This window comes from Eretmochelys imbricata, chromosome 1 (assembly GCF_965152235.1).
Source record: "Eretmochelys imbricata isolate rEreImb1 chromosome 1, rEreImb1.hap1, whole genome shotgun sequence".
NCBI lineage: Eukaryota > Metazoa > Chordata > Testudines > Cheloniidae > Eretmochelys > Eretmochelys imbricata.
The window spans coordinates 210286729-210313005 of NC_135572.1; the positions used below are offsets into that span (position 1 = coordinate 210286729).

Consider the following 26277-nt stretch of genomic DNA (forward strand, 5'->3'; position numbering starts at 1 on the left):
CGGAGCCCTTGGAAGCGGCGCAGGAAGGCGTGTGCCAGTATGCTCCACGCCGAACTACTTGCACTATAAAAGAGCCTCTGCAGGGCCTGGGGCGGAAAACGCGGACCTGAGTGTACAGACACTTCAGGCCCTGCCCTCCTTCCTTCAGGGGTAGATGAAGAACTCCAACAGGGGCCCAGTGCATTCCTGACCAGAAGAACTCTAGAATCAATCTCTGGAGGTGGGTCAGGAAACCCGGGGCCGGGGCCAGGGTGTTGAGCCGGTACCAGAGCGTGGACAGGACTAGTTGGTTAAGCACCAGTGCTCTCCCTCGGAGGGAGAGACATCGGAGTAGCCTCGTCCACCTCCGGATCCGCTCTATCACCCCCCCCTCTAAATTTTGCCACTTCTCCGGCAGGGAAGGGTGCGTGGCGGAAAGGTAAACGCCGAGATAGAGCAGTGGACCCGCACTCCACCGGATGGTCTGAAGTGCGGGTGGGAGGGAGCCTACCTGCCGCCAGTCCCCTACCGCCAAGCCAGAGCTCTTGACCCAGTTGACTCGGGCGGAGGAGGCTGCCGAATAGATGGCTTGGCATGCCTCCACTCGCGCCAAGTCGCCCGGGTCCTGGACCACGAGGAGTACGTCATCAGCGTACGCCGACAGGACCAGCCGCAGCTCCGGCTCCCGCAGCACCAACCCCGTCATCCTCCTGCGGAGGAGACAGAGGAAAGGCTCGATCGCCAGAGCGTACAACTGGCCCGAGAGGGGGCACCCCTGCCGCACTCCTCGCCCAAAGCTGACCGCTTCTGTCAAGGTCCAGTTGAGCCTGACCAGACACTCTGCAGAGGCATACAGCGCCCGGAGAAAACCCACAAACTGGGGTCCGAAGCCAAACGCTTGCAGAGTGTTCAGGAGATACCCGAGATCCACCCCGTCGAACATCTTCTCCTGATCCAAGGACAGGAGGTCGCTACAGAAGAGTGATCAAAGAGAGAGCTCTTGGTCCCAGGTAAAGAAGGTCCCTTTTCCCGTGGTAAGGGAACAGGGAAGGTTCCAGAACTTTCAGGAACTTTCTGGAAACAATTAAGGCAGACAGGCTGATTAGAACACCTGCAGCCAATCTAGAAGCTGCTAGAATCTATTAAGACAGGATTTCCACTCCGTACGGCTAAATGCAGTGACTTGCATAATGACAGGTTTCAGAGTAGCAGCCATGTTAGTCTAAATTGGTTAGTCTCTAAGGTGCCCCAAGTACTCCTTTTCTTTTTGCGAATACAAACTAACACGGCTGTTACTCTGAAACCTGTTATTAAGACAGGCAGGCTAATCAGGGCACCTCGGTTTAAAAAGGAGCTCACTTCAGTTTGTGCTGTGCGTGCGAGGAGCTGGGAGCAAGAGGTGCAAGAAGTTGAAAGTGAGAAGGCGTACTAGTGGAAGACTGAGAAGTACAAGCATTATCAGACATCAGGAGGACGGTCCTGGTGAGAATAAAGAAGGTGTTGGGAGGAGGCCATGGGGAAGTAGCCCAGGGAGTTGTAGCTGTCACGCAGCTGTTACAGGAGCCACTGTAGACAGCTGCAGTCCACAGGGCCCTGGGCTGGAACCCAGAGTAGAGGGCGGGCCCGGGTTCCCTCCATCCCCCCAACTCGATACCGGAGGAGTTGACCTCGACTGTGGGTTCCACCAGAGGGGAAGGTCTCTGGTCTGTTCCCTGATCCACCTAGTGGATCAGCAGAGACTGTGGGGATTGTTCTTTCTTTTCCCCGTGCTGGCCAGTGATGAAACTACCTGAGTGAATGGCAGATTTGAGGCATGAAAATGGTCAAACTGAGGGCTGCCATGAGCTTCTGAGGCGAGCAAATCCACCAATAAGCTCAGGATCCATCAAGGCAGAGGAAAAAATGGGGGTTGCCATACCAACTCTAATGAGAGTAATCATAGAATATCAGGTTTGGAAGGGACCTTGGGAGGTCATCTCGTCCAACCCCCTGCTCAAAGCAGGACCAATCCCCAATTTTTGCCCTAGATCCCTACATAGCCCTCTCAAGGATTGAATTTACAACCCTGGGTTTAGCAAGCCAATGCTCAAACCACTAAGCTATCCCTCCCCCCAATCAATTAAGGTGGGCTATTATCAGCAGGAGGGGGAAAAATTTTGTAGTGATAATCAGGATGGCCCATTTCAAACAGTTGACAAGAAGGTGTGAGTAACAGTAGGGGGAAAATTAGCATGGGGAAATAGTTTTTAGTTTGTGTAATGACTCATTCACCCCCAGTCTTTATTCAAGCCTAATTTAATGGTGTCCAGTTTGCAAATTAATTCCAGTTCTGCAGTTTCTCATTGGAGTCTGTTTCTGAAGTTTTTTTTGTTGAAGAATTGCAACTTTTAGGTCTGAAATTGAGTGTCCAGGGAGACTGAAGTGTTCTCTGAGTGGTTTTGAATGTGTTAAATCTTGACATCTGATTTGTGTCCATTCATTCTTTTGTGTAGAGACTGTCCGGTTTGGCCAGTGTACATGGCAGAGGGGCATTGCTGGCACATGATGGCATATATCACATTGGTAGATGTGCAGGTGAACGAGCCCCTGACCGTGTGGCTGATGTGATTAGGCCCTATGATGGTGTCCCCTGAATCGATATGTGGACAGAGGTGGTAACGGGCTTTGTTGCAAGGATAGGTGCAGATAGGGGTCAGCATCCATTACCCAGAATCTTCAAACCTGGGTCCCTAAACTTAGGCATTTAAATCCTGATATGCTGAGCACCCCAACTTCCACTGAAAGTAATGAGGTCTGAAAATGTTCATCACATCTGAAAATCAGGTCAACTTGGATGGATAGATTCATGATTTTATACACCCAAGTTTGAAAATGTCAACCATAATCTATTTGAGCCTCAATTTCCCCATCTGTAAAATGGACATAACACCACAGCAGACTTGTGGCCATTAAGTAGTTAACGTTTATAAAGTTTATGAATCTTAAACCTCTTCAAAATTTACACAAAACTTTCAGTGACCCCAGAAACCAGCATATTTGGCCAAGTGTCCCTTGCAAAACTTTTCCAGAAGTTGGCAACAATACAGAGACCCCAGCGCAAGTAGCTGGTCTCCCTGTCTCCTGCAGCACAAGGTAGGTGGAAAGAGGTCTTAAAGCGTGCACCCCACCTGCATACACTTTTTATATACAACGAGTGAATTAAACGTGGGGTCAATGCCAAAGCATCAGCTGTTTACCTGCCGCACTGACCCACTTCAGTGCTGTGATCATGGGATAGTAGTGCTGCCCATGCCTGCCCCGGGCGCTGCCGCTGCCTGGAGCCACTTCTCGTGCACCGGACTGGCCTCGCCCTGCCCGGGCTCATGCAGGGCGCGGCAGCAGCCAGGGGCGAGCGCTCAGGGCTCCTCCCAACGCCTCTCAAAGGACGGTGCGGCGCGCCTCCGAGATCTACGCTCCCCCCGCTTGCCCGGGGCTTCCTCGTCCCCGCTCCACGGGGCCGCGCCCTGGCCCCCACCGCGCTCCTTGAGCGGCGAGGAGGCGCTGGCGCCCCGAGTCCCACCCGCGAGCCCGGGAGAGCAGCGGGACCCAGCCTCCGCCACGGAGGCGCGCGGGCGGGCGGGCTCGCGGGGCTGGGCGGGGCTGGCTCGCTGGGGACGCGCCTGCCCGTCACGCGCCTGGTCAGGCCGCGGGAGTGGGCGTCTCAGAGTCGCACCCACCTTCTCCTCCAGCCCGCCCAATAGGAGCCCGGGGCTGAGCTCACGTGACGGAACCTTTGCTCCCGGCGACGTGGCTTCGGCCTGGCTGGTGGCGGACTCGGAGCTCGGCGCTCAGCTGCCGCCGCCGCCATGCAGTGTGGCGGGCTGACGGGTGTCCGGCCGGCTACCCCGGAGACGCAGCAGATCCTCGATGAGGTGAGGGCGCCTGGCCGGGCTACGGAGCCGCTAAGCCGGGGCGGGGGGCAGCGGGGCAGGCAAGGAGGCCTTTGCAGCCAGCGCGCCTGGCGGAGCGGCAGGGTGCCCGTGGTTCGCGTCCGTGTGCTGGGTCTGAGACACCTGGTAAAATGACTCCTGTTCAGGTGAGATCAGCGGCAAGCAATCAGAGTGATGCAGTGCAAACGTTCAAGTTAACATGGAGTGGACTGAGCCCCTGTTAAAAAGAGCGAGGAGGAGCAGGTAAAGGGATGATGGGGGGGGGGGTAGCAGAGGTGACACATAACCAGCCGCTGTGTGGCACCTGCTGACACTCAGCAGCCACCACAGCTCACAGCGTGCAGCCAGCGCCAGCCGGAAACGGGACGGGGGCAGGGCCCTGCTGATCAAGAGCCAGCATTCAGCAGGGGCTGCGCTGACAGACCGGCAGGAGCGGCCAGCCCCGCGCGCTGCATTTTTGTCCTGCCACCAGCCTTGCACACCCAGCCCCACCCTCAGCCCCTGGACCCCCACTCCCCACCCCACTGCTGGTGGGCAGGCAGCTGGTGAGTAGGGATCCAGCCGGCAGCAGGACCCGCTGGTACTGATGGAGGGCGGACCGGCAGAAAATATGGGACAGTTTGCCCATTTTTAAAAAGAATAGTTGGTACATCCTCAAGAGGGTCTAAAAACCGGACGTCTGGTCACCCTACAGAGAGGGGGGAAATGGCAACGCAATACAAAATAAAAGCAACTTTTTTCTCTTAAACAGCGTGTATTGAGAATGGAAACTGAGTGACAAGCGGAACCGCTGCTCAGGGCATGAGGTACTTGTCTGCTGCAGAGAGTAAAAAAGTGTGCTGATGCCAGTGATGATTTCTCAGGAGGTTCGCCTCTGCACGGGAATGTGGGGGCCTGTAAATCAAGAGCAGGGACTGTCGTTTAGGGACACTCTGAATGAGGGAGATTGTTTTATGTCTTGTTGAAACACACAACGAAATCCTCCACCGGAAAGGAGAGACTTCGAAATTTGCCCAAAAAATTCTTCAAAAATGAGAAGTCTTACATAATTTAATAAGGATGAAATCAAAAGGGGGGGGGGTCTATAAAAATTACTTTAAAATGTTTATAGGGCTCAATTCTGGCTTTGCACTGAGACCTGTGCAAGGGCATTGGAGCCTTCCCAAAAGTGGGGGCACCGGGGGCCTGCCCCCAGCCAAGCCGGAAGCCAGAGTGGGCCAGGGTGCCTGTTCAGGGTGAGCCAAAAACAGCTGCTCCAAGCCCCCCCCCCCCCTTCCTGAGAGCTGCGCTGGCAGCTGTGGGGAGGCCATGCGGAGTCATGGACCCTCCACCTCCACAGCCCGGTGCGGATCCTGGGGGTGGGGACACAGGCCTGGGGCTGCTCTCACACCGTGGGCAGATGGAAGATCCACACGCAACTGCCCCAGCTCCCCAGCCAGGCTCCATGTTGGTCTGCCTCGTGAGTGGGGCCTCGGGGAGAAGGGAGCAGGGTCTGCCCTGGCAAAAATTGGAGGGCCCAGGCCTATCCACTTTCAAAAAGTGGGAGGGCTATGGCCCCCCTGACACCTCTGGTTCCAGGGTCCCTGGACCTGTGTGAAGTCCCAAGGGCAGACCGAAACCAGATTGGAATTTAGACTCCCCCTTGCTCCAGGGGAAAAGTTATCTCTGCCAGCCCTGTGTCTGGAACAAATTACAGTAGAACCCCGTTTATCGGATCTAATTGGGACCTGGGCCAGATCAGATAATCCAAAATTCAGATAATCAGGAGAATGGGCAAAGAGCTTTTTATCCATTATTTTAAAATATGAAGTTGCTTTTAAACTAGCTGACCCTGCCCAGAAAAGCATTAAAACATACATACCTGCCTTATAGAATTGTAGGAGTGGAAGGGACCTCGAGAGGTCATCTAGTCCAGTCCCCTGCACTCATGGTAGGACTAGACCATCCCTGACAGGTGTTTTTCTAACCTGCTCTTAAAAATCTCCAATGACAGAGATTCCAGAACCTCCCTAGGCAATTTATTCCAGTGCTTAACTACCCTGACAATTAAAGTTTTTCCTAATGTCCAACCTAAACTGCCATGGCTGCATTTTAAGGCCATTGCTTCTTGTCCTATTCTCAGAGGTTAACGATAACAATTTACCTCCCTCCTCCTTGTAACAATCTTTTATGTACTTGAAAACTGTTATGTCCCCCTTCAGTTGTCTCTTCTCCAGACTAAACAAACCCAGTTTTTTTCAATCGTCCCTCATAGGTCATGTTTTCTAGACCTTTCATCATTTTTGTTGCTTTTCTCTGGATTTTCTCCAGTTTGTCCACATCTTTCCTGAAATGTGGTGCCCAGCACTGGACACAACACTCCAGTTGAGGCTGAATCAGCATGGAGTAGAGCAGAAGAATTACTTCTTGTGTCTTGCTGACAACGCTCCTGCTAATACATCCCAGAATGACGTTTGCTTTTTTTTTTTTTTTTTTTTTTTTGCAACAGTGTTATGCTGTGGACTCATTTAGCTTGTGATCCACTATGACCCCGCAGATTCCTTTCTGCTGTACTCCTTCCTAGACAGTCATTTCCCATTTTATATGTGTGCAACTGATTGTTCCTTCCTAAGTGGAGTACTTTGCATTTGTCCTTATTGAATTTCATCCTATTTAATTCAGACCATTTCTCCAGATCTATTTGAATTTTAATCCTATCCTCCAAAGCACTTCCAACCCCTCCCAGCTTGGTATCATCCACAAACTTTCTGGGAACAGTTTCCCCTAGTTTATGAGAACTTCTTCTTAGCTACTTAACAGAATATACAAACTGTTTTACATGGCTGAAAAGACACTATGGTTACAGACGTGAGGTCAATTTCCTGTGTGTGCGCAAGTTGTTCGGTTAATACATAGAGCCAGATAACGGAGGGTTGGATAAATGGGGTTCTACTGTACTTCCCATGGCATGCCACTTCAACTATGCTGGCTGGTGTGTTGGGGGACAGAGCCCTGGCTCCCCTACTCCCCACCCATCTGCACAAGAGGGGGACTAGCAGTTCTGCAGAGGCTGCTTTTCCCTTCCCTCCCTCTCTCCCCCACTTGCTTCTACCTGTGATGTAGTTAGCCCAAGAAGGGGAGTAAGGTGGTTATCCCCTTACTCCTCTGTGTGGCCATTGTGCCTACAGAGTTTAGGAGAGAATAGGATCTTTTGTACAGACTTCTTAAACCATCCTGTAGGATTCAATAGATAATTATATCCTCGCTGTATGATACAGCAGATTGATTGCAACACTCTCTAGAAAGGTTTTTATCTTCTATTACATTCTATAGGATTTTTCTATAAAGGAGTGTTTGGTGTTTGACTGTAGTCCTCCTGGTGATAACTGCAGAATGCTGGCAACTTGTCAGCAGTGCAGAGTATGTGTAGGGTGACCATATTTCCCTAAACTGAAAACAGGATGCGCGGGGGTGGCCCGAGCCGCCTGACATCGCCACTCCCTCCCCCCACCACCAAACATTCCTCCGACCTGCCAAATGAGCCAAGTAGCAGAGATTGGGCGGGGGAGGGGGGAGGAATGGGGATAGCCTGGGATCTGGACAGCAAAACGGTGTGAGTGTGTGAGGGAATGCGAGTACTTTTGGGCTCAGAGCCAGGACGTGAAGCTATTTGACTATGATACACCTTGCAGTGTGATGGTCTTTCGGGGGAAATCCTGCTTTGGGGCATAGCAGAGGGGCACGAAGGAGGCTCCAGGTAGCGGGAGGGACCAAAGAGACTCCAGATAGCTGCTCTGGGGTGGTGGGGGAAGGGCAGGATGTGGCAGAACCCGGTGACTGGAGGCAGACTGGGGAGTGAAAGAAGCCAGTGGGGGATTGGAGAGGGCTTCATGTTCAATTAATTGTACCCTTCTGCATTCAGCCCCATCCGGAAGAGGTATTTCAAGTATTTTGGGAAGCAGAACACAGTTGCAGTGAAGGCAGTGATTTCAGTCTGGCAGCAGGTTTAGGGAGAGGTGTGGTGTGGGGTTATTGGGGAGTTACACTCTCACCAAGATGTTTCCTTCTCAGAGTCCTAAAGGGACAACTCATCCCTGTAATAAAATCTTAGGGTATGATTATCTGTGTTGGGATGATACGCGGGCTAGCAGGGAATAGCTGCCCCTCTGCTGTGTCTGGAGTGGCAGCAAAAAGCCCTGCATTTGCACATGTTGCTCAAGATCAGTGGCATATGGCCCTGGCAGGGGAGTCTATATGCCCATGCTCCTCTGTAGGCCTTATTTCTATTCTGAATTTATATAGCTTTGACTTCCAGCCATTGGATCTTATTATGCTTGTGTCTGCTAGAGTAAAGAACCTGCTACTATCAGAAATCTTCCCATGTAGTTACTTATGGACTGTGATCAAGATCTCTTTTCTCTTGGATAAACTAAGCAGGCAGAGTTTTAGTCTCTCAATGTAAAGCAGGTTTTCCAGAACTTGCATCATTCTTGTAGCTCTTTTCTGAGCCCTTTCCAATATGTCAACATTGTTTTTGAAGTGTAGACACCAGAACTGGACAGAGTATTCCAGTAATGGTCTCACTAAATGCTGGACAGGATGGTAATATCGTCTCCCTGTTTCTACTTGCCATCCTGCTCCTACATCCAAGGATCATGTTGCCGTCTTAGGTATATCACACTGGGAGCTCATGTTCAGTTGCTTATTTAGAATGATCCTAAATCCTCTTCGGTGTCACTGCTTTCTAGGGATGTAAATAGCATTTTTAAAAGTATCAGTTAACCGTTTAACCGTTAACAAGTTCACCATGAATCTACCACACATATTATCTTTGTCAAGTGCCTTTACTAACAACAAAAACAGACAGTCTTATGTGTGAAATCCACTTTTTTGTTTAATTTTTTCCGTAATATTCCTGAGCCATCCAAAAACACAAAAAGTCTGATTAGAATTTCAACTCTACTGCTGATTTTTGTTAAGAAAAATTAACATGTTTACATGCTCTGGTGTCAGTCTTGTGCTTTGCATTTTCTTGAACTGCCAGAAACAAACACGGTCAGCGTTGTTTGATTTTTGCTGTCTTTTTCACATGAAACAGAGGGATGTTTCAGCTTCAAATAGTTCAGGATTGCTCTGGTGCTGTTTGCATATCTCAGCTCTGTATTACACAGTTTACATGTAACGGTGTCTTCTGTTGTTTTTGTGAAATGATTCCAGGCATTACTCCTTTTCGATCACTGCATCTTCACTAGGGAATAGTAGTTACCAAAAATCACGATAACCTACGTGGTGATGTTTGAAGGTTTAACGCTACTAAAGTGTGATGTCAGTTCCATAGCAATGGTCCAAACAATGCGGAACCTGTTACATACCTATCACGTACCTTATGAGAGCATTTTTCAAACTTTGGGTCAGGCATGTCAGGCACTGGGTCACTCTGGTCAGTGCTGCTGACCAGGACATTAAAAGTCCCATTGGCAGTGCTGCCCAGCTAAGGCAGGCTAGTGCCTACCTGTTCTGACACCGCGCTGTGCCCTGGAAGCAGCCAGCAGCGGGTCTGGCTTCTAGGCAGGGGGGCCACAGGGCTCCACACGCTGCCCCCGTCCCGAGCACCGGCTCCACTGGGGAGGGGGAGGGTGCCTGCGGGCGAGAGCCGCCCGGAGCCGCTTGCACTCCTCCTCTGGCCGCTTCCTGGGCGCAACGCAGTCCATGGTGCCAGGACAGGAGGGAAGCCTGCCTCTGCACCCCGGCTGCACTGCTGACCGGGAGCCACGGGAGGTAAGCCCATGTCCCAATCCCACACCCCAACCCCCTGCCAGACCCTGAGCCTCCCCAAACCTGGAACCCCTTTCTGCACCCCAAACCCCTCATCCTCATCCACAGCTCCACGCCAGAACCTGCACCCCCAGCCCAGAGCCCTGACTCCTTCCCAACCACCTGCCCCAGCCCAGAGCCCTCTCCCACACCCTGAACCCCTCATTCCTGGCCACAGCCCTCACCCCAACCCTCTACCTCAGCCTTGAGCCCCTCCCAAAACCCTCATCCCCAGCTCTGTTGAGTTGCGGACATCAACAATTTTCTTCAACTGGGTCCCCAGAAAAAAAGTTGGAAAACCGCTGCCCTATGAAATAGTACTGCTGTGGTGTTTTTCGTGTACACATTAGGCATTTAAACATGAACTGAATACGTTACTGGTAAGACTGATGCTTATCGGTTAACCAATTAACATTTTACATCCCTACTGCTTTCTAGGATATATTCCCACATTCTGTAAGTGTGACCTGCATTCTTTGTTCCTAGAAGTATGACCTTGCATTTTGCTGTATTAAAGTGCATGTTGTTAAATTAATCTAGTTTACCAAGTGATCCAGATCATTCTGTAGAACTGTCCTTTCTTATTTACACCTCCACAATTTTTTGTGTCATCTGCAAAATTTGCCAGCCGCAATTTTATATTTTCTCCGAGACATAATGCATGGATAAACAAATGTAACCCTTCTGCCTGTCAGTGTTGGCAGCAACAAGGGCCGGGTTCAGTATCTAGGGGTTCCATTCCAATAAGACAATGCAAAACCGGCTTGAGCCCCCACCCAGTGACCTGGGACAAATATATACCACCCCCACTGGGCGCCTCCGAGAGGCAATACTTCCCTTCTCGCAAGCACATAGTCTGAGTGTAGCAAAAAGCCTTTTAATAACAGAGAGAAACAATGTGGCATTATGTTGGGGAAACACCACCAACAGGATTCATAACACAACTCATGAGCAAAAAACCCACTCCAAGCAAATTGGGGTGTGTCCTTTCCCTTTGGTTCTTGAGTCCAGCAACCCAAAATCACCCAAAGTCCCATGACCCAAAAGTCTCTGTCACTGGTCAGGGCAGCCCCAGAGTTCGAAAGTTTATCTGCAGAGTTTTACCTCCCAACCTGGGTGGAGATGTGGGGGGGTGTTAAGAGGCACGATACATGGTCCAAAGCTGATTGCCCCACCTCTCCATGGGGCTCCACTCTGCCAGCCACCCCATGAGCTGCTCCAGGCATCCGACAAACTGCTCTGCTGCACCATCTGCTCTGCCAGCTGTCCCGCAAACTGCTCCGCCATATATCTTCAGGCTCCCCCACTACTTAACACAACACTCAGTGATTTCAGCTCTTAGTAAGTTTAGCTCTTTTGTGATTTCAGCTTGAAGTAGGGAAGCCTTAGTGCTGGTACACCATTAGCCCAAAGTGAATTCAGCTCAAAAGCCTATAACTAGACTCCTAATGGAATCAAAATTAGCTCTGGTATTCCACAGTGGAGAGAGGAGGAAGTGCAATTAGCATGTAAGGCCCTCACCAAGGAAGCCCATGCCACCAAGTATTAATACCTATCCCCAACCTCTCTTGATTCACAGAGTTTAGGAACCCATGTCCCTTGCCTAGCGAGTGCTACTTAGTTGATGGTAAGTCCCTCCATCATAACAAAAGGCTAAGTACAGTTCCACTGTCCTTGATTCCCATAATCAGGGTAATAACAATTTATTCTTCCTGCCCCCATAACAGAGACACTGGGGATCCCACAGCAGCCAAAGTGACCATTTGGGCAGCTATGGTCTCATTCTAGGCGGGGTGGGTGTGCCTATGCAAATGAGATTGGCCCCTGAAGTTCTTTTCCACAACTTGCCACAACTCACCACCAGATGTCAGGGTGGAGCTCATCCTGACTGTGCTTACACAAATTTTATAGCATTGAGCCAATAGCAGATCCCTATGGGGCCCCACCAGAAACACCCCCAGAATGGATGATAATTCCCTGCTAAATGATTACTTTTTTGATGTAATTTAGCTGGTTTTAAATCTGTTTAATACATGCTACATTGATTTTTGGATAGTGCTAATTTTTAAATAGAATAAGCATGTAGTGCTAAGTCCAATTTAAGTGTTTCCCAAAAGTCTGTTATAAGTTTTCAAAATCTCTCTGTGGATTTGATTCCTTACACAGCATACAGAAACTCCAGAGACAGTCTGCCTACACAGTTACAAAACCATACCATATCCCACTGGATAGAGACTCCTCTTCACATATGGTATTCTGCCCTCACCTTCCCTCTTATATCCACCAGCCCAACACCCTATGTTCTCACAGAGCCTTATGCAATGTTTCTCCATCCAGACATCCCCTACCTCCTTCCTAACCTCACAAGAGGGAGTGTCAGAGAACTGGGAACCTCACAGCACAATGCAAATAGGCATGCTCTGGATAGCATGAGGAGTCATTTCAGTGTGCCCCAGGCTAGTGTGGCAGGTCCATGTTGCTGCTGGTTCATCCTAATGTACTCTCCCATACATGATTCTGACTGGCCAGCCTCAAACTTTTCAAGCTACAAGAGGATGTGCAGCAGGTAGAAGTCCAGCCCCCTGTGCTGTGGCAGGACCAAATAAACCTAGACCATACCTGACAGGAGTTTGTCCGTCTTGTTTTTAAAGCTTCCAATGATGGGATTCCTCATCCTCCCTTGGAAGCCTATTCCAGAGCTTAACTACCCTTATAATTAGATAATAGGAGATAATTTCTAACCTAAATCTTCCTTGCTGCAGATTAAGCCCATTACTTCTTGTCCTACCTTCAGTGGACATGGAGAACAATTGATCACATTCCTCTTTAAAACAGCCATCAACATATGGGAAGGCTGTTATCAGGTCTCTCAGTCTTCTTCTCTCAAGACTAAACATACCCAGTTGTTTTTAACCTTTCCTCATAGGTCAGCTTTTCTAAACCTCTTAGCATTTTTATTGCTCTCCTCTTGACTCTTTCCAGTTTATCCACATCTTTCCTAAATTGTGGTGCCCAGAATTGGACACAGGACTCCATCTGGGACCACACCAGTGCTGAGTAGAGGGGGACAGTTACCTCCTGTGTCTTCCATACAATGCGCCTATAATACACCCCAGAATGATATTAGCTTTTTTTGCAGCTGCATCTTATTGATGACATAGTAAGTTTGTGGTCCACTATAAATTCCAGAACCTGTTCAGCACTTCAACTAGATAATTATTTCCATTTTGTAATTGTGCATTTGATTTTTTCCTGCTTACGTGAAGTACTTTGCACTTGTCTTTATTGAATTTAATCTTGCTGAATTCAGACCAATTCCCTAATTTGTCAAGGTCATTTTGAATTTAAAACCTGTCCTCCAAAAGGCTTGCAGCGCCTCCCAGCTTGCTGTCATCTGCAGATTTTATAAGCATATTCTCTACTCCATTATCCAAGTCCTTAATGAAAATATTGAATAGTACCAGACACAGGAATGACCCCTGCAAGACCCCACTGGATGTACCCTCCCAATTTGACAGCAAACCATTGATAACTACTGTTTGAGTACCAGTTGTTCACCCACCTTATAGTAATTTCATCTAGACCACATTTCCCTAGTTTGCTTGTGAAAATGTCATGCAGAACTGTGTCAAAAGCCTTAATAAAATCAAGGTATATCATGTTTTCCACTCTCCCCCCCCCCCCCCCCATCCGCTTGGTCAGCAATCCAATCAAAGAAGAAAATTAAGTTGGTTTGGCAGGATTTGTTCTGCCGACTATTTTTTATAACCCTATTATCCTCCAGATGCTTACAAATTGATTGTTTAATAATTTGCTTCAGTATCTTTCCAAATATTGAAGTTAGGCTAATTGGTCTATAATTCCCTGGGTCCTCCTTGTCGTCCCCTTCCCCCCCTTTAAAGATAGGTACTTTGTTTGCCCTTCTCCGATCTTCTGGGACCTCACCAATCCTCCAGGAGTTCTCAAAGATAATTGCTAACAAGATTGCTTCAGCTAGTTCCTTAAGTACCCTGGGATGAATTTAATCTGCTCTGCTTGCTTGAATACATCTAACATGTCTAAATATTCTTCAACCTGTTCTTTCTCTATTTTGGCTTGCATTCCTTCCCCCTGGTTGTCAGTAATTGTGTTGAGTATCTGGTCATCATTAATCTTTTTAGTGAAGACTGAAGCAAAATAGGCAGTAAGCAACTCAGCTTTCTTGATGCCATCAGTTATTAGCTCTCCTTCCCCTCTAAGTAGAGGACCTACACTTTCCTTCATCTTTCTCTTACTCCTAATGTATTTAAGTAGCCTCTTTTTATTGCCTTTTATGTCCCTTGCTAGGTGTGCTTTAGCCTTTCTGATTTTGGTCCCTACACACTTGTGCTGTTCTTTTTTACTTCTCCTTATCAATTTGACCACGTTTCCACTTTTTGGTAGGATTCCTTTTTGATTCTCAGGTCATTAAAGAGCTCCTGATAGAGCCATATAGGCCTCGTACTATTCTTCCGATCTTTCCTTTGCGTCGGAATAGTTTATAGTTGTGTCTTTAATATTGTCTCCTTGAGGAATCCCATGCACCGCTACAGGCTGGGGACTGACTGGCTAAGCAGCAGTTCTGCAGAAAAGGACCAGGGGATTACAGTGGATGAGAAGCTGGATATGAGTCAGCAGTGTGCCCTTGTTGCCAAGAAGGCTAACGGCATATTGGGCTGCATTAGTAGGAGCATTGCCAGCAGATTGAGGGAAGTGATGATTTCACTCTATTCGGCACTGGTGAGGCCACATTTGGAGTATTGTGTCCAGTTTTGGGCCCTCCACTACAGAAAGGTGTGGACAAATTGGAGAGAGTCCAGCGGAGAGCAATGAAAATTATCAGGGGGCTGGGGCACATGACTTATGAGGAGAGGCTGAGGGAACTGAGCTTGTTTAGTCTGCAGAAGAGAAGAGTGAGAGGGGATCTGATAGCAGCCTTCAACTACCTGATGGGGGGGGGCGGGTGTTTTCCAAAGAGGATGGAGCTCGGCTGTTCTCAGTGGTGGCAGATGACAGAACAAGGACCAGTGGTCTCAAGTTGCAGTGTGGGAGGTTTAGGTTGGATATTAGGAAACACTATTTCACTAGGAGGGTGGTGAAGCATTGGAATGGGCTACCCAGGGGGGTGGTGTAATCTCCATCCTTAGAGGTTTTTAAGGTCCAGCTTGACAAAGCCCTGGCTGGGATGCTTTAGTTGGTGACTGGTCTTGTTTTGAGCAGGGGGTTGAACTAGATGACCTCTGAGGTTTCTTCCAACCCTAACCTCTATGATTCTGTAACTGCCAGCTCTTTTGAACTGATTTTTTCCCTTAGATATTCTTCCCATCGGACCTTAACTACCAGTTCTCTGAGCTTTAGTCTGCTTTTTTGAAGACCATTATCCTTATTTTGCTGCTCTCACTCCTTCCTTTCCTTAGAATCATGAAATCCATCTTTTCATGATCACTGTCACCCAAATTGCCTTTCACCTTCAGATTCGCAATGAATTCCTCCCTGCTGGTCAGAATCAAGTCCGAAATGGCTGTGCCCCTGGTTACTTCCTCCACTTTCTGGAATAAAAACTTGTCCTGGATACATACAAAGAACTTATTGGAGATTTTTGTGTTTTGCTGTATTACTTTACCAACAGATGTCTGTAGTTAAAGTCCCCCATTACTATCAGATCCTGTGTTTTGGATATTTTTGTTTAGAAATGCCTCCTCCACCTTCTCTCCCTGATTTAGTGGTCTATAGTAGCATTCCCCCACCACACACACCCCCCACCATTACATCAACCCTATTTTTGTTTAACCCTTTTATTTTTACTCAGAGACTCTCTACTGGTCTACCTCCTCCCTCCTGGGATTGGTGATGCCCATCAGTCGCATGCTCTTGTGAGTCGGTGTTTCTGTGGTAATAACGTCAGCCCCCGGGCTACATATGACTGTGGCTCATCTGCATCTGGGGAGCCAAGTGTTCTGCTTTAGGGTGGAAAAACAAAATATGCTGATCCAGGTTGTCTGCCTAGCCTCTAACACTCAGAGCAGGGGTCTAGAATCACTGAGGGGAAGGTCATGATATTACTGGATTTTTCTTTTGGGTTTAGTGCTGCAACATTAGCTCATCAGCACTTCAGTTGTGTTTACACAGAGTGTTCACAGCAGCAGCAGCTTGGCTGCTAATGCAGTGACAGGCGCACTCAGTCCACTGTCTGGCTCTTAGTAATATCCTTACCTGTGGCGCTGTAGGAAAAGGAATTGGGCTAAGATTGACTGTACCCTCTGTGGGTCTTATTCTCCCATTGTAAAATACAAGATTGCTGGGGGTTATTTGCATTTTGCATGGGGAGAGTTAGAGCTTCACTGCTTCAGTTTTGGAGTTACAGTAAGATGTACTCTTATGAGTGGGGGGTACAGGTGGGGATGGGAGCTCTTCCCCTGTGACAGACAGCGTACAGAGTGGCCAGAGCTCCCCCTCATGCCCTATGAGAGGGAAGGTGCTAGTACAAGTGGCCTAGAGCTCAGCTCGACTGTGAAATGAGCGAGTTCTTGGTCCTGTCTTTTTCTCCTGCAGGGGGTGGGGGGAGTCCTGGATGCAGGAATCTTTTAGGTACATTTCCACTCCACAGTTTCATGAAGTAGCCTGAGGAGCAGCCGGCTGGAACCTTCTGTGCTTGGAGTGGGAGCAGGTGTGCTGACTCGGCAATACAATGGCAAATGTTTTTTTCCTCCTGTTTAATGGATATTTACAGGGAACAGGAATTTCCTTTTCTGAGCTGGATTGTGTATATGCTCCTTGCTTGTGTTCCTGCACAGTAGAGACGTGGAGGGATACATAGCCATGCACCCAAAGGAGGTGAGACCAGCTGTATTGAGCTGGGGTTGAGGCACTACAAGGCTGCATTACTGGTCAGTATCATTAACTTTCCTTGTCCTTATAGGTAAAGTTTGAAATATCCCTCTCTTCAACCTAAAGCAGGGGTGGGCAAACTTTGGCTCACGGGCCAGATCCGACCCATCAGCCATTTTAACCTGGCCCTCGAGCTCCCACTAGGGAGTGGGGTCTGGGACTTGCCTCACTCCAGCCGAGGAGCAAGATTGGGGGCCGCTCCACGCTGGCCCTTCTGGCTCTCCAGCCAGGGATCAGGGTCGGGGGCCGCACCACATGGCTCCCAGAAGCAGCAGCATGCCCCCCCCCCTCCGGCTCCTATATGTACAGGCCGCCAGGGATCTCCGCTCTGCATGCTGTCGCCACCCCAAGTGCCACCCCTGCAGCTCCCATTGGCCAGGAACCACACCTTTGAACCCCTTGATCCCAGCCCAGAGCACCCTCCTGTACCCCAAACCTCTCATCCCAAGTCCCACTCCAAAGCCTACACCCCAAGCCGGAGCCTGAACCCCTTCCCTCACCCCAACCCCCTGCCCCAGCTCTGATCCCTCTCCCACCCTCCGAGCCCCTTGGTCCCAGCCTGGAGCACCCTCCTAGCCCCCAAACTCCTCATCCCCAGCCCAACCCCAGAGCATGCACCGTGGAGCCTGCATCCCCAACCAGAGCCATCACCACCTCCTGCACCCTAATTTTGTGAGCATTCGTGGCCCACCATACAAAATCTATTCCCAGATGTGGCCCTCAGGACAAAAGGTTTGCCCACCCCTGACCTAAAGCGTATGCTGTAGTTAGTGTTCTTCAGTAATCTGAGCACAGAAAGACCAACAGTAATTTGTGAATTCTCTCAGGTTCTATCACTGCCTCTATCTGTGATATTAGACAAGTCACTTCCTCTCTCTGTGTTTCAGTTTTCCTTTCTGTAATATGGGAATAAGAATACCTAGCTCACAAAGGGTTGTAAACCTCAATCAATGATCAAAGAATTTTTGAAATGCAAAACTTTATTACTTTATAAAACTTTTTATTTATTATTATTACCAGTCATAAGTGTCATACTGTGAAATATCCATTAAACAGACTTCCTAAAGCCCCACTTAACTGGCCTTCGCTTATATTCCTGTAGGAAATGGGACATTACTTCAGCACCAAATTATTTTATGGTTTAAAAACTTACTCCTGGGGGAATTCTGTGCAAAAAAAACAAAAAAATTGTGCACCAAAAAATTAAAAATTCTGTACACAATATTTTAAAATTCTGCAATATTCTGCATATTTTATCTGTCAAAATAATGCAATACAAGTCCTCTAGTTTCAATTATTTCGGTAATTTATTTAAACTACAATACAATGGATGGAGAATGGGAGTGGGGAGCATTGGAGGAAATCCCCAAACCCTCTTGCCTAACAGTAATGTAGCTGGGTTTAATATAATTTAGGCTCAGATTTAGGTACCAAGTCTTGGTTTTGGCTCCATGGCAATCCACAAAATTTCCACCAAATCCTGTAGGTGCCTAAATTCACCGAATGCCAAAGTCTCAGGGTAAAAATTCCCAAGGTGCCTAAGTTTCTGCCTCTGAGTATGCGCTTTGCTGCCTCTCTCCAGGCATCCAAATGCCTATCTCCATCCTAAGCCTCGGAGTGATCCATGAGCCAGAGCCAGACAGGCAGTCAGCTGCGTAAGTCACGTGCAGGGCCCACGTTCTGGTAAGTGTGCCCAGAGGCCACCTACCAGACAGAGTCTCATTCAAAATCTGGCTGAAGGAAGAGATGGCAGTGCTGTGTAAGTACTTGTACACCATGGAACAGTCAGAGAGAGAGAGAGATTCTATAGCCTGATGGCTAGGGCACCCACTTGTGAGGTAGGAGGCCCTGAGTCCAGTCCCCCCACGCTTGACTCTTTCTTTATTGATCCTCAGCAGGACAGGTTGAGGGAGCCCCACATCAGAATACCCCATAATTCAGTGGTTATCACACTCACCTAGGATGTGGGAGACCCAGGTTCAGTTCTTCTCTTGGCTTGAGGGGAGAAAAGGGGGAGAAGAGAGACCCCTGTTCAAATCCTAAGTGTAGGAGGGAAGAATCTAGTTCTCCCACATCCCAGGTGAGTGCTCTGAACCGTGGGCTGAAAAGCCTGGCTCTTCCTCCTCCTGTGTCCTCCCCCTCCCCTGTTTTGTACGGGCAAGGCAGGCATCTAACTCATTCCCGCAAGAAACTATTTAGGCACCTAAGCCACCTGACACCAAGCGGAGGGTTTTGTTCGTGAATCACTAAACAGAGAGCGGCGCCCCCTGCAACCTGGGCGTAGGCACTAATCTCCGTTGGAGGAGTGGAGGTTGGTATACCCTTTTTGTCAGCATCGGCTAGCCTTTGTTAGCTTAGGCAGCTCCCTGCCTAGCTTGCTGCCTTTTTGTGGCTTGCAGTCTAAGATGCCCCTCTCTCCCCATTCGTTGTACAGGGAACCTAGGTGCCTAACTCAGACTTTGTGGATCGCAGTGAGATGCCGTGAAAATCACAGATGTGCAAAAGGCGCCATGCCTCTGTTACAAAGTCTGAGTTCTTCCGTGCATCCAGGTGTTAATAACAGTTTTTAATTTTGAAAAGGAAGATGGATCCGAAGAGGACTTTTGTCAAGAGGAATGGTTTTGTGTGTTTTTGACACCTAGTATTTTTCAGCTGCAGATTTCAAAGCACTTCGCATAGGTGGATCAGTATGATTTTCCCACAGTAGAGAAGGGGAAGCTGAGACACAGACAGAGGAAATAACTTGCCAATGGTCACATAGCAAAATAGCTGGCTAGCTGGATTTAGAAGCCAAATCTCTTGACTTCCAGCCTCATACCATGTCTGCTGAACCATGCTGCTTCCCCAGGTTCACTGCCTGTCTAGAATTAGGGCCAATTGGTGACCCTGTGTCACAACTCAGGGCAGCTTCACTTGTATTTCCCCTCAGTGCTCCCTCAAGAGCACCCACTCTAGGCTCCCTGATCCTTAGCTGTCACTTCTCTTGGTGGAGACACGTATCTCGTTCCCTCCTGACCAGGGTTTTTCCAGGCTGCAGAGTTCCCTGCCCACACTGTGATATTTCTAGCAAACCAGACTGCCTAAACAGGCCAGCATCTGGCTTTCTCTCCACAGGCTATGAACAACTGCAATTGCCAGCAGTTACAGGTTACCACCGGCTCTTTCTGGTAGGAGTCTGTCCTTCAGACTGCACACGGGGAGGGTGGGGGTTGTGGTTACGAGTTCATAACAACCTTTAGCTCAGAATAGTTCAGTCTCCCCTTTATACAGCTTGGGCCTTTGATCTTTAGACTCTGAATACAGGTGATCAGCAGAAAATGGTCCTCTCCTCAGGGTGTAGCTTCAAAAGGCTGGATTTTGGGCATAACTGGAGGTGAGGAATTTGCTTTCACCTCCCCCTGGAGGCCCAAGCAAACCACTTGATACTGTTTGTCCCAAAAGTTCATTCTTGTCTGGCACGTTATTAAATACAGTCCAGTTGAAGGTCATAACACTTCCCAGGGTTCATATCACATCTCCCCCCTAGAGAGAGATCACACAGTCCCAGCCCACAATAATACATAACCTTTGTATTTAATTCCCTGGATCCCAAAGATACTTGAACTTCATTCAGTAAGGTTTTTCAGGGATATTGCAAGAAATTGCCATATCTGTTACATCTTGTGTCATAAATATAAAGGAAAGGGTAATCACCTTTAAAATCCCTCCTGGCCAGAGGAAAAATCCTTTCACCTGTAAAGGGTTAAGAAGCTAAAGGTAACCTCGCTGGCACCTGACCAAAATGACCAATGAGGAGACAAGATACTTTCAGAAGCTGGGAGGAGGGAGAAAAACAAAGGGTCTGTGTCTGTATGTGTGATGCTTTTGCCGGGGACAGAACAGGAATGGAGTCTTAGAACTTAGTAACTAATCTAGCTAGATATGCGTTAGATTATGATTTCTTTAAATGGCTGAGAAAATTAAGCTGAGCTGAATAGAATGAATATTCCTGTCTGTGCGTCTTTTTCGTAACTTAAGGTTTTGCCTAGAGGGATTCTCTGTGTTTTGAATCTAATTACCCTGTAAGGTATTTACCATCCTGATTTTACAGAGGTGATTATTTTTACTGTTTCGTCTATTAAAATGTTTCTTTTCAAGAACTGAATGCTTTTTTCATTGTTCTAAGATCCAAGGGTTTGGGTCTGTGGTCACCTATTGAAATTGGTGAGGATTTTTACCAAACCTTCCCCAGGAAGTGGGGTGCAAGGGTTGGGAGGATTTTGGGGGGAAAGACGTTTCCAAACGACGCTTTCCTAATAAAAATAAACCCAGATAAATGTTTAGTGGTGGCAGTGGAAGTCCAAGGGCAAAGGGTAAAATAGTTTGTACCTTGGGGAAGTTTTAACCTAAGCTGGTAATAGTAAGCTTAGGAGGTTTTCATGCAGGTCCCCACATCTGTACCCTAGTGTTCAGAGTGAGGAAGGAACCTTGACATCTTGCTTTATGGAACATCTCACATTTTAGCCATTATGTTTTTGAGAAACATGAAGAGCAACATGTCCAGAGACACCGCGGCAGTGTGACCTGTACCGCATCTTAGAAACACTAACAGTGGAGCTCATGGGTTCCAGACTTTACGTCTGCCTTGAATAACTAGTAAAACCCTCTTTTTTTTCTTCTTCTTCTTAAGGTGAAGCTTCAGGTGGAAGAAAAAGAAGGGAAGAAATTTGAGGTCTTCACTGCTGTGGAGTTTAAAACTCAGCTGGTTGCTGGAATAAACTACTTCATCAAGGTACAGGGCAGAGGGGAATGGGCTCTCAATTTGAATTTTATATGTGTAGTATCTTATACTTCATTCTTGTTCAATTAGTTAAATACAAAGAGGTTCCTGTGATTTGGCCCTTAGAATGGGTGCCACAGAGGGACTGGCCCCTTGAAGAGGGAATGGGCACCTATTGCTCATCAGCTCACCCCCGATTTGGGCTTAAAAGAGGGCACTTGGGCCCTGGGTGGGGGGGCGAGATTGGCAGGTGAGAACTGTTTGAGACCATGGGGAGGAGAGAGGGAGAGAGAGACGCACGCACGCAGAGAGAAACAGGAAGCAGCAAAGAAGAGCTGGCAGGAGTTGCTTGGCAGAGAGCTGAGTTTAGAAGGAGAACACTAACTATGAACTGCTGGTGAGGAGCTTGGAGGAAGGCTGTTGGTGAGAGGAGACCAAAGCTAGGGACCCATGAAAAGCAGAAGCCTCAGGCAGTGTCCCCTAGGAAAAGGGGAAGATCTGGCCCAGTCAGGGGAAGCTGAGCCCAGAAGTTGAGGGTTTTTGCAGGAGGGTGGATTCCCCTGAGTGGAAAGGGGTAGGTGTGACGGGCAGGTTGGCCTGGAGGAATGGAGTGCTGGAAGAGAGGGAGCCCTCAGGGTGAAGACCTGAGCAAAAGGCTGTGGGAGGACTGGTCACTCTCAGGCAAAGAGGCCTGGAAAGGGGGACCCTGTGTCAGGGAAAAAAGGAACTGGGAACAAAGTGTTCCCAGGTGGTGACTTGCTGGTAGTCTCCCTGGAGAGGGAGATGGAAAAACCCACTGTATGTTTGTTTAATATGGACCCAAACGAGCCACTCTTCCCTGCAGTGACCCCATGCAACAACCATGTGATTGTGATGAAGGTGTTTTAGTGTTTGTGGTCCCAGATTAGATTAGAGCACCTCACTGCATTAATAAATAACACCGCAGCTGCCAGGTAAACAAATCTGATTATCCTTGTTTTACAGATGGGAAACAACCTTTCTGTGCCTGAGTGACTTGCCCCAAGGCCACACAAAGAATGTGTGAAAAAGCCAGGGAGTGAGCTCATGACTCCTAATCTGTGCCCCAACAAGAAGACAGCCTTTCCTCGGCCCCGTCTTTCCTTCCCCCAACCCAAAACACACACTCGCTAAAATGTCCTGTCCCTGGAAGGCTTTTATTCCATGGAACTTACTGTCCCTTTCTTCTTACCTTTCAGGTCCATGTTGGCAATGAGGAGTTCTTGCACTTGCGAGTGTTCAAAAGCCTTCCTCATGAGAACAAACCTCTGAGCCTCTCCAGTTATCAGAGCAGCAAGACTAAGCATGATGAGCTGACTTACTTTTAGAGGCTCTTCCAAAGAGCCCCTCTCAAATTTTTTTTTATAGGCTACAAAGTGATGTTTCCAATACAAATGAATAGACTGAGAGTGCATTTAAAAATCTTGTCTGAAAAATCAATTCCTTTTCTAGAGTTCCCTCCCTCCTCAGTATCCCAAAGAAGGGAAATGGTTCTCCTCACTTACACTAGTGTAAAACAGGCATAGTTCCATTGAAGTCAATGGTTTTATGCCAGCGTAAATTCCATGTAAGTGACTAGAGAATCATGCCCATAGAATCTGTTGTGAGCTAGAAGAAAAGGGAGTGTAACCAGTACAACTGTGACATAAAGCAGTATAAGAATTAGAATTTCTTCTAGACCTGTTACAGAATGGCAATGTTATTCAATAAATTGTAAAGAACAAACCCATGTTATTGTTAGGGAACTAAAGATGGAGGTTTACAACGTTGGAGCAAACTTGAAAAAGTGAAAAGAAATAGGATCATACTCATTTGAAATAGAAGCACTTCCTAGGCGATCAAATCCACCCCCCTGCAAGGATATGATATAGTTCCTAATAGAGGACACATCAGATATGACAGTGCTTCTTCACCAAAAGTCCTTGTAAGGCATTCAAACCACATAGGCGCTTCTAAGCAGATATTTCTACAGAAGGTACAGGGTGTATTTAGCAGGAGTTTCGCTCTGTTCTCTTAGCTGTTGAAGATGTATGTGTTGATTTGGATTGTTTTATTTGTAAGGGCCATCTTCCTCATAACCCCAAGAAAGGGCAATCTCCCTGACAGACCAGCTGCCATTGAAGTGCAGATTAAAAGTGCTATATAAGAGCTAAGTATCATTACTCATTAACTGGTTGAACAAAGGTTATGCTATATTTGTAGCAAGCTAGCTCAATCAGAGCTCGCCCGGGTATGTTTCTTCATGTTGGGAATTGCACCTCCAGCTTGAAGTGTAGACATCAATAGGAATAATCATAAGATTCCCCTGAGACACAGGTAAGGAGAAGCCGAACACCTGAGGGAGGGGTGCATTCAGAGAGACCAGAAAGGCAATAGAGGTGCAACATGACAGTACCTAAGTATGGAGTTAGGAGCCAAACTTTAGGTAGTCACTTCTGAAAGATTTGACCCCAAAGCAAATAGCAACTATGGTAAAAGTAAGTTTTGAAGGACATACAAGAGGAGATTTTTCAAAGAACAAATGGCAGTTAGGAATCTAACTTGCATTGAGACTTTCTCCCAGGAGTTTGAAAGATTTTCCGTATGGAAAAGGGCTGTAAGGTGGTGTGCTTCTTTAGCTGCTATGAGTTGAGGTGGCACAGAGTGAAATGGATTCAGTGGAAATGGAGTGAAAGGTGTTCTAAAATATCTGGATAGTCAGAAAATTCAGCTGACTATGAGAGAAAGCAGGAGGCTCTGTGAAGCTCTCATCAGGAGCAGGGAAAGGTTGAGGTTTAATACTGTGGATTTAATGGGCTAGAAAACCCTGGGATATATAGGGTACAGCGCATTGTTGCAATACAAACTTCATTTCAGTATCCATCCAGCAGAAATGGTGCTGCCAAGATCCAGAGCATATTGGGGTGAGGAGAAGGAACTTACTGACTGAGAGGACACTTTTTAACCCTGATTACAAAAGAGAGTTCAGAAATTCCTGAGATTTGTAATAATAGCACTTCATTTCCACACCTGTCTCTAACACATCCATTTAAGTGGCTGCTGATACTATTTCCTGGAATTTGCTGAAGAGCAGTGCCTAACATTTCCTAGAAACTTGTCTTCTCATCTTGCCCACGGCCAGACTGGGATGCATATGCACTAACTATGTTTAGCAAGCCACATTCAAAAGCCAGCTTGGCTACTCTTAAGCTGATTCTATTTACTGTCAGCCTCTCTTTCCTTTATTTTACTCTCAAGGGCTATGCCTACTCCATGTCTTGAGTTGGAGCCCCCACAGTATTTTGTATTCTTTGCCAATTTCTTTGGCCTTTTCCCCTTTCTGTTTTGTTCCCTGGATGTATGCTCTCTGTGCCTTCCTCCTCTTCAGTGTCTCTGCTGGGTCCAAGCTACAGCCAGTTAGTGTGCCGACATTCCAACTTGACTGTCTGATCTTAGTTTTCTGGGGTAGCTTCGTTAGCTGCACACGTCCAAAGCTGTACCATAGCCCTGGCCAGCTTTCCACCACACTGGGGTGGGGCACTGTGCATCGTTTCTAGAATACCCCTCATTTTCTTGATTCATTTCAGGACTCAGTGTCAATTTATGCAAATTTTTACAACCAGCTGCACAACCTGATGCCAACCTTTAACTGGGCTTGGAATTGGTTCTGGCAGAGGAAAAGTATTCACATGAAGTTCATGGATCTGGAAAAAGCCTCTGACTTGAGTTCCAGGGGAAGTCCTCTGGTGGTGCATGAGGGGGAAGATTGTGCAGAACTTGGTGCAGCTTATTGGTGCCATATATGTCGGTGCAACACCAACAGTCAGAACTTCTGGTGCTGAAACACATGAACTGTCATTAAAGGTTGGAGTGCAAAAGGGTTCAGCTTAGAGCCCTTGTTTATCCTGGTCCTAGATACCCTCACAAGAAACATACAGAAGGAGGCACCTTGCTGCATGTTGTTTGAAAATGAAATTCTGTGCCGTGAGGAGAGGATCTTGATAAATGGAGAGATGTGTTGGAGAAACATGAGCTCAAAATAAGCAGAGGAAAAACAGGGCAGGGTGTGTAATTTCAGTAATGTGAACACTGACGAATTCTCCCTGAAACTAGATTGGCAGACAGGACTGAAAATGCAAAGTTTCAAGTATCTGGGTTCCCGAATCTGGGTTAGTGAAGGAGAATAGTAGAGCTAGGATAAGAAATGCCTGGCTCTAATGGAAAGAGATAAGCGGTGCAGAATGTGACAGGAAGAAACCAAGAAGATTCATAGGGAAAGTCTACAAAATGGTGGTCCTTCCATTTTTAATGTATGGCACTCAGTGTTGGGCAACAACGAGCAAATGATCCGGAGAAATTGAAATGCTGAGATGGACAAGTGGCATAAGCAAGAAAGACTAGGTGGAGAATGTGTGTGTTACGGACATGCTCAAAGTAACATAAACAAAAAAATGAGGGAGTGGAGGCTCAGATGGTTTGGTCATGTACAGCCCAGTCCTGACAAGTCTATGGGTAAGAGTCCAACAGATCAAGATGGATGGGGGAAAATGACAGAGGCTGACCCAAAAAGAAGTGGTGAGATGTTGTCATAAAGGAAGGCATGTTAGCTTGTAGTGTGATTGAGGAGATGGCACTTTTGAGGGAGAGGACTTGTAGAGTGGACCCCATTTGATGGGATTAACAGAAGGAAGAAAAAGAAGAGCCCTTCTTCGTTTGTTGGTGTAATGAGATTTCAGAATAAGGCAGAACTAATTTGTGGCTCAAATTTTGAAGTCAGGAATGTTCTGTATTCTAACAGAAACCCAAGGAAGCTGGGTCACCTGTTCTGCATACCTTTTTTAGAAAATAGTAAAAGAATGCAGGCCATATATTACATTGTGTATGTGTGTATTATACTGGGTATATTCCTAAAGC

General features: G+C 47.6%; 1 protein-coding gene across 1 annotated transcript; it reads left to right on the plus strand.

The window, feature by feature from the left end:
- The first annotated feature begins 3735 nt into the window (after positions 1 to 3735).
- CSTB (cystatin B) lies at positions 3736 to 26231 on the plus strand. Its single transcript, XM_077823291.1, has 3 exons — positions 3736 to 3890; positions 21277 to 21378; positions 22584 to 26231. The coding sequence occupies exons 1-3, from the start codon at positions 3825 to 3827 to the stop codon at positions 22710 to 22712; spliced, it is 297 nt and encodes a 98-aa protein (XP_077679417.1). The 5' UTR covers positions 3736 to 3824; the 3' UTR covers positions 22713 to 26231.
- Positions 26232 to 26277: the final 46 nt, after the last annotated feature.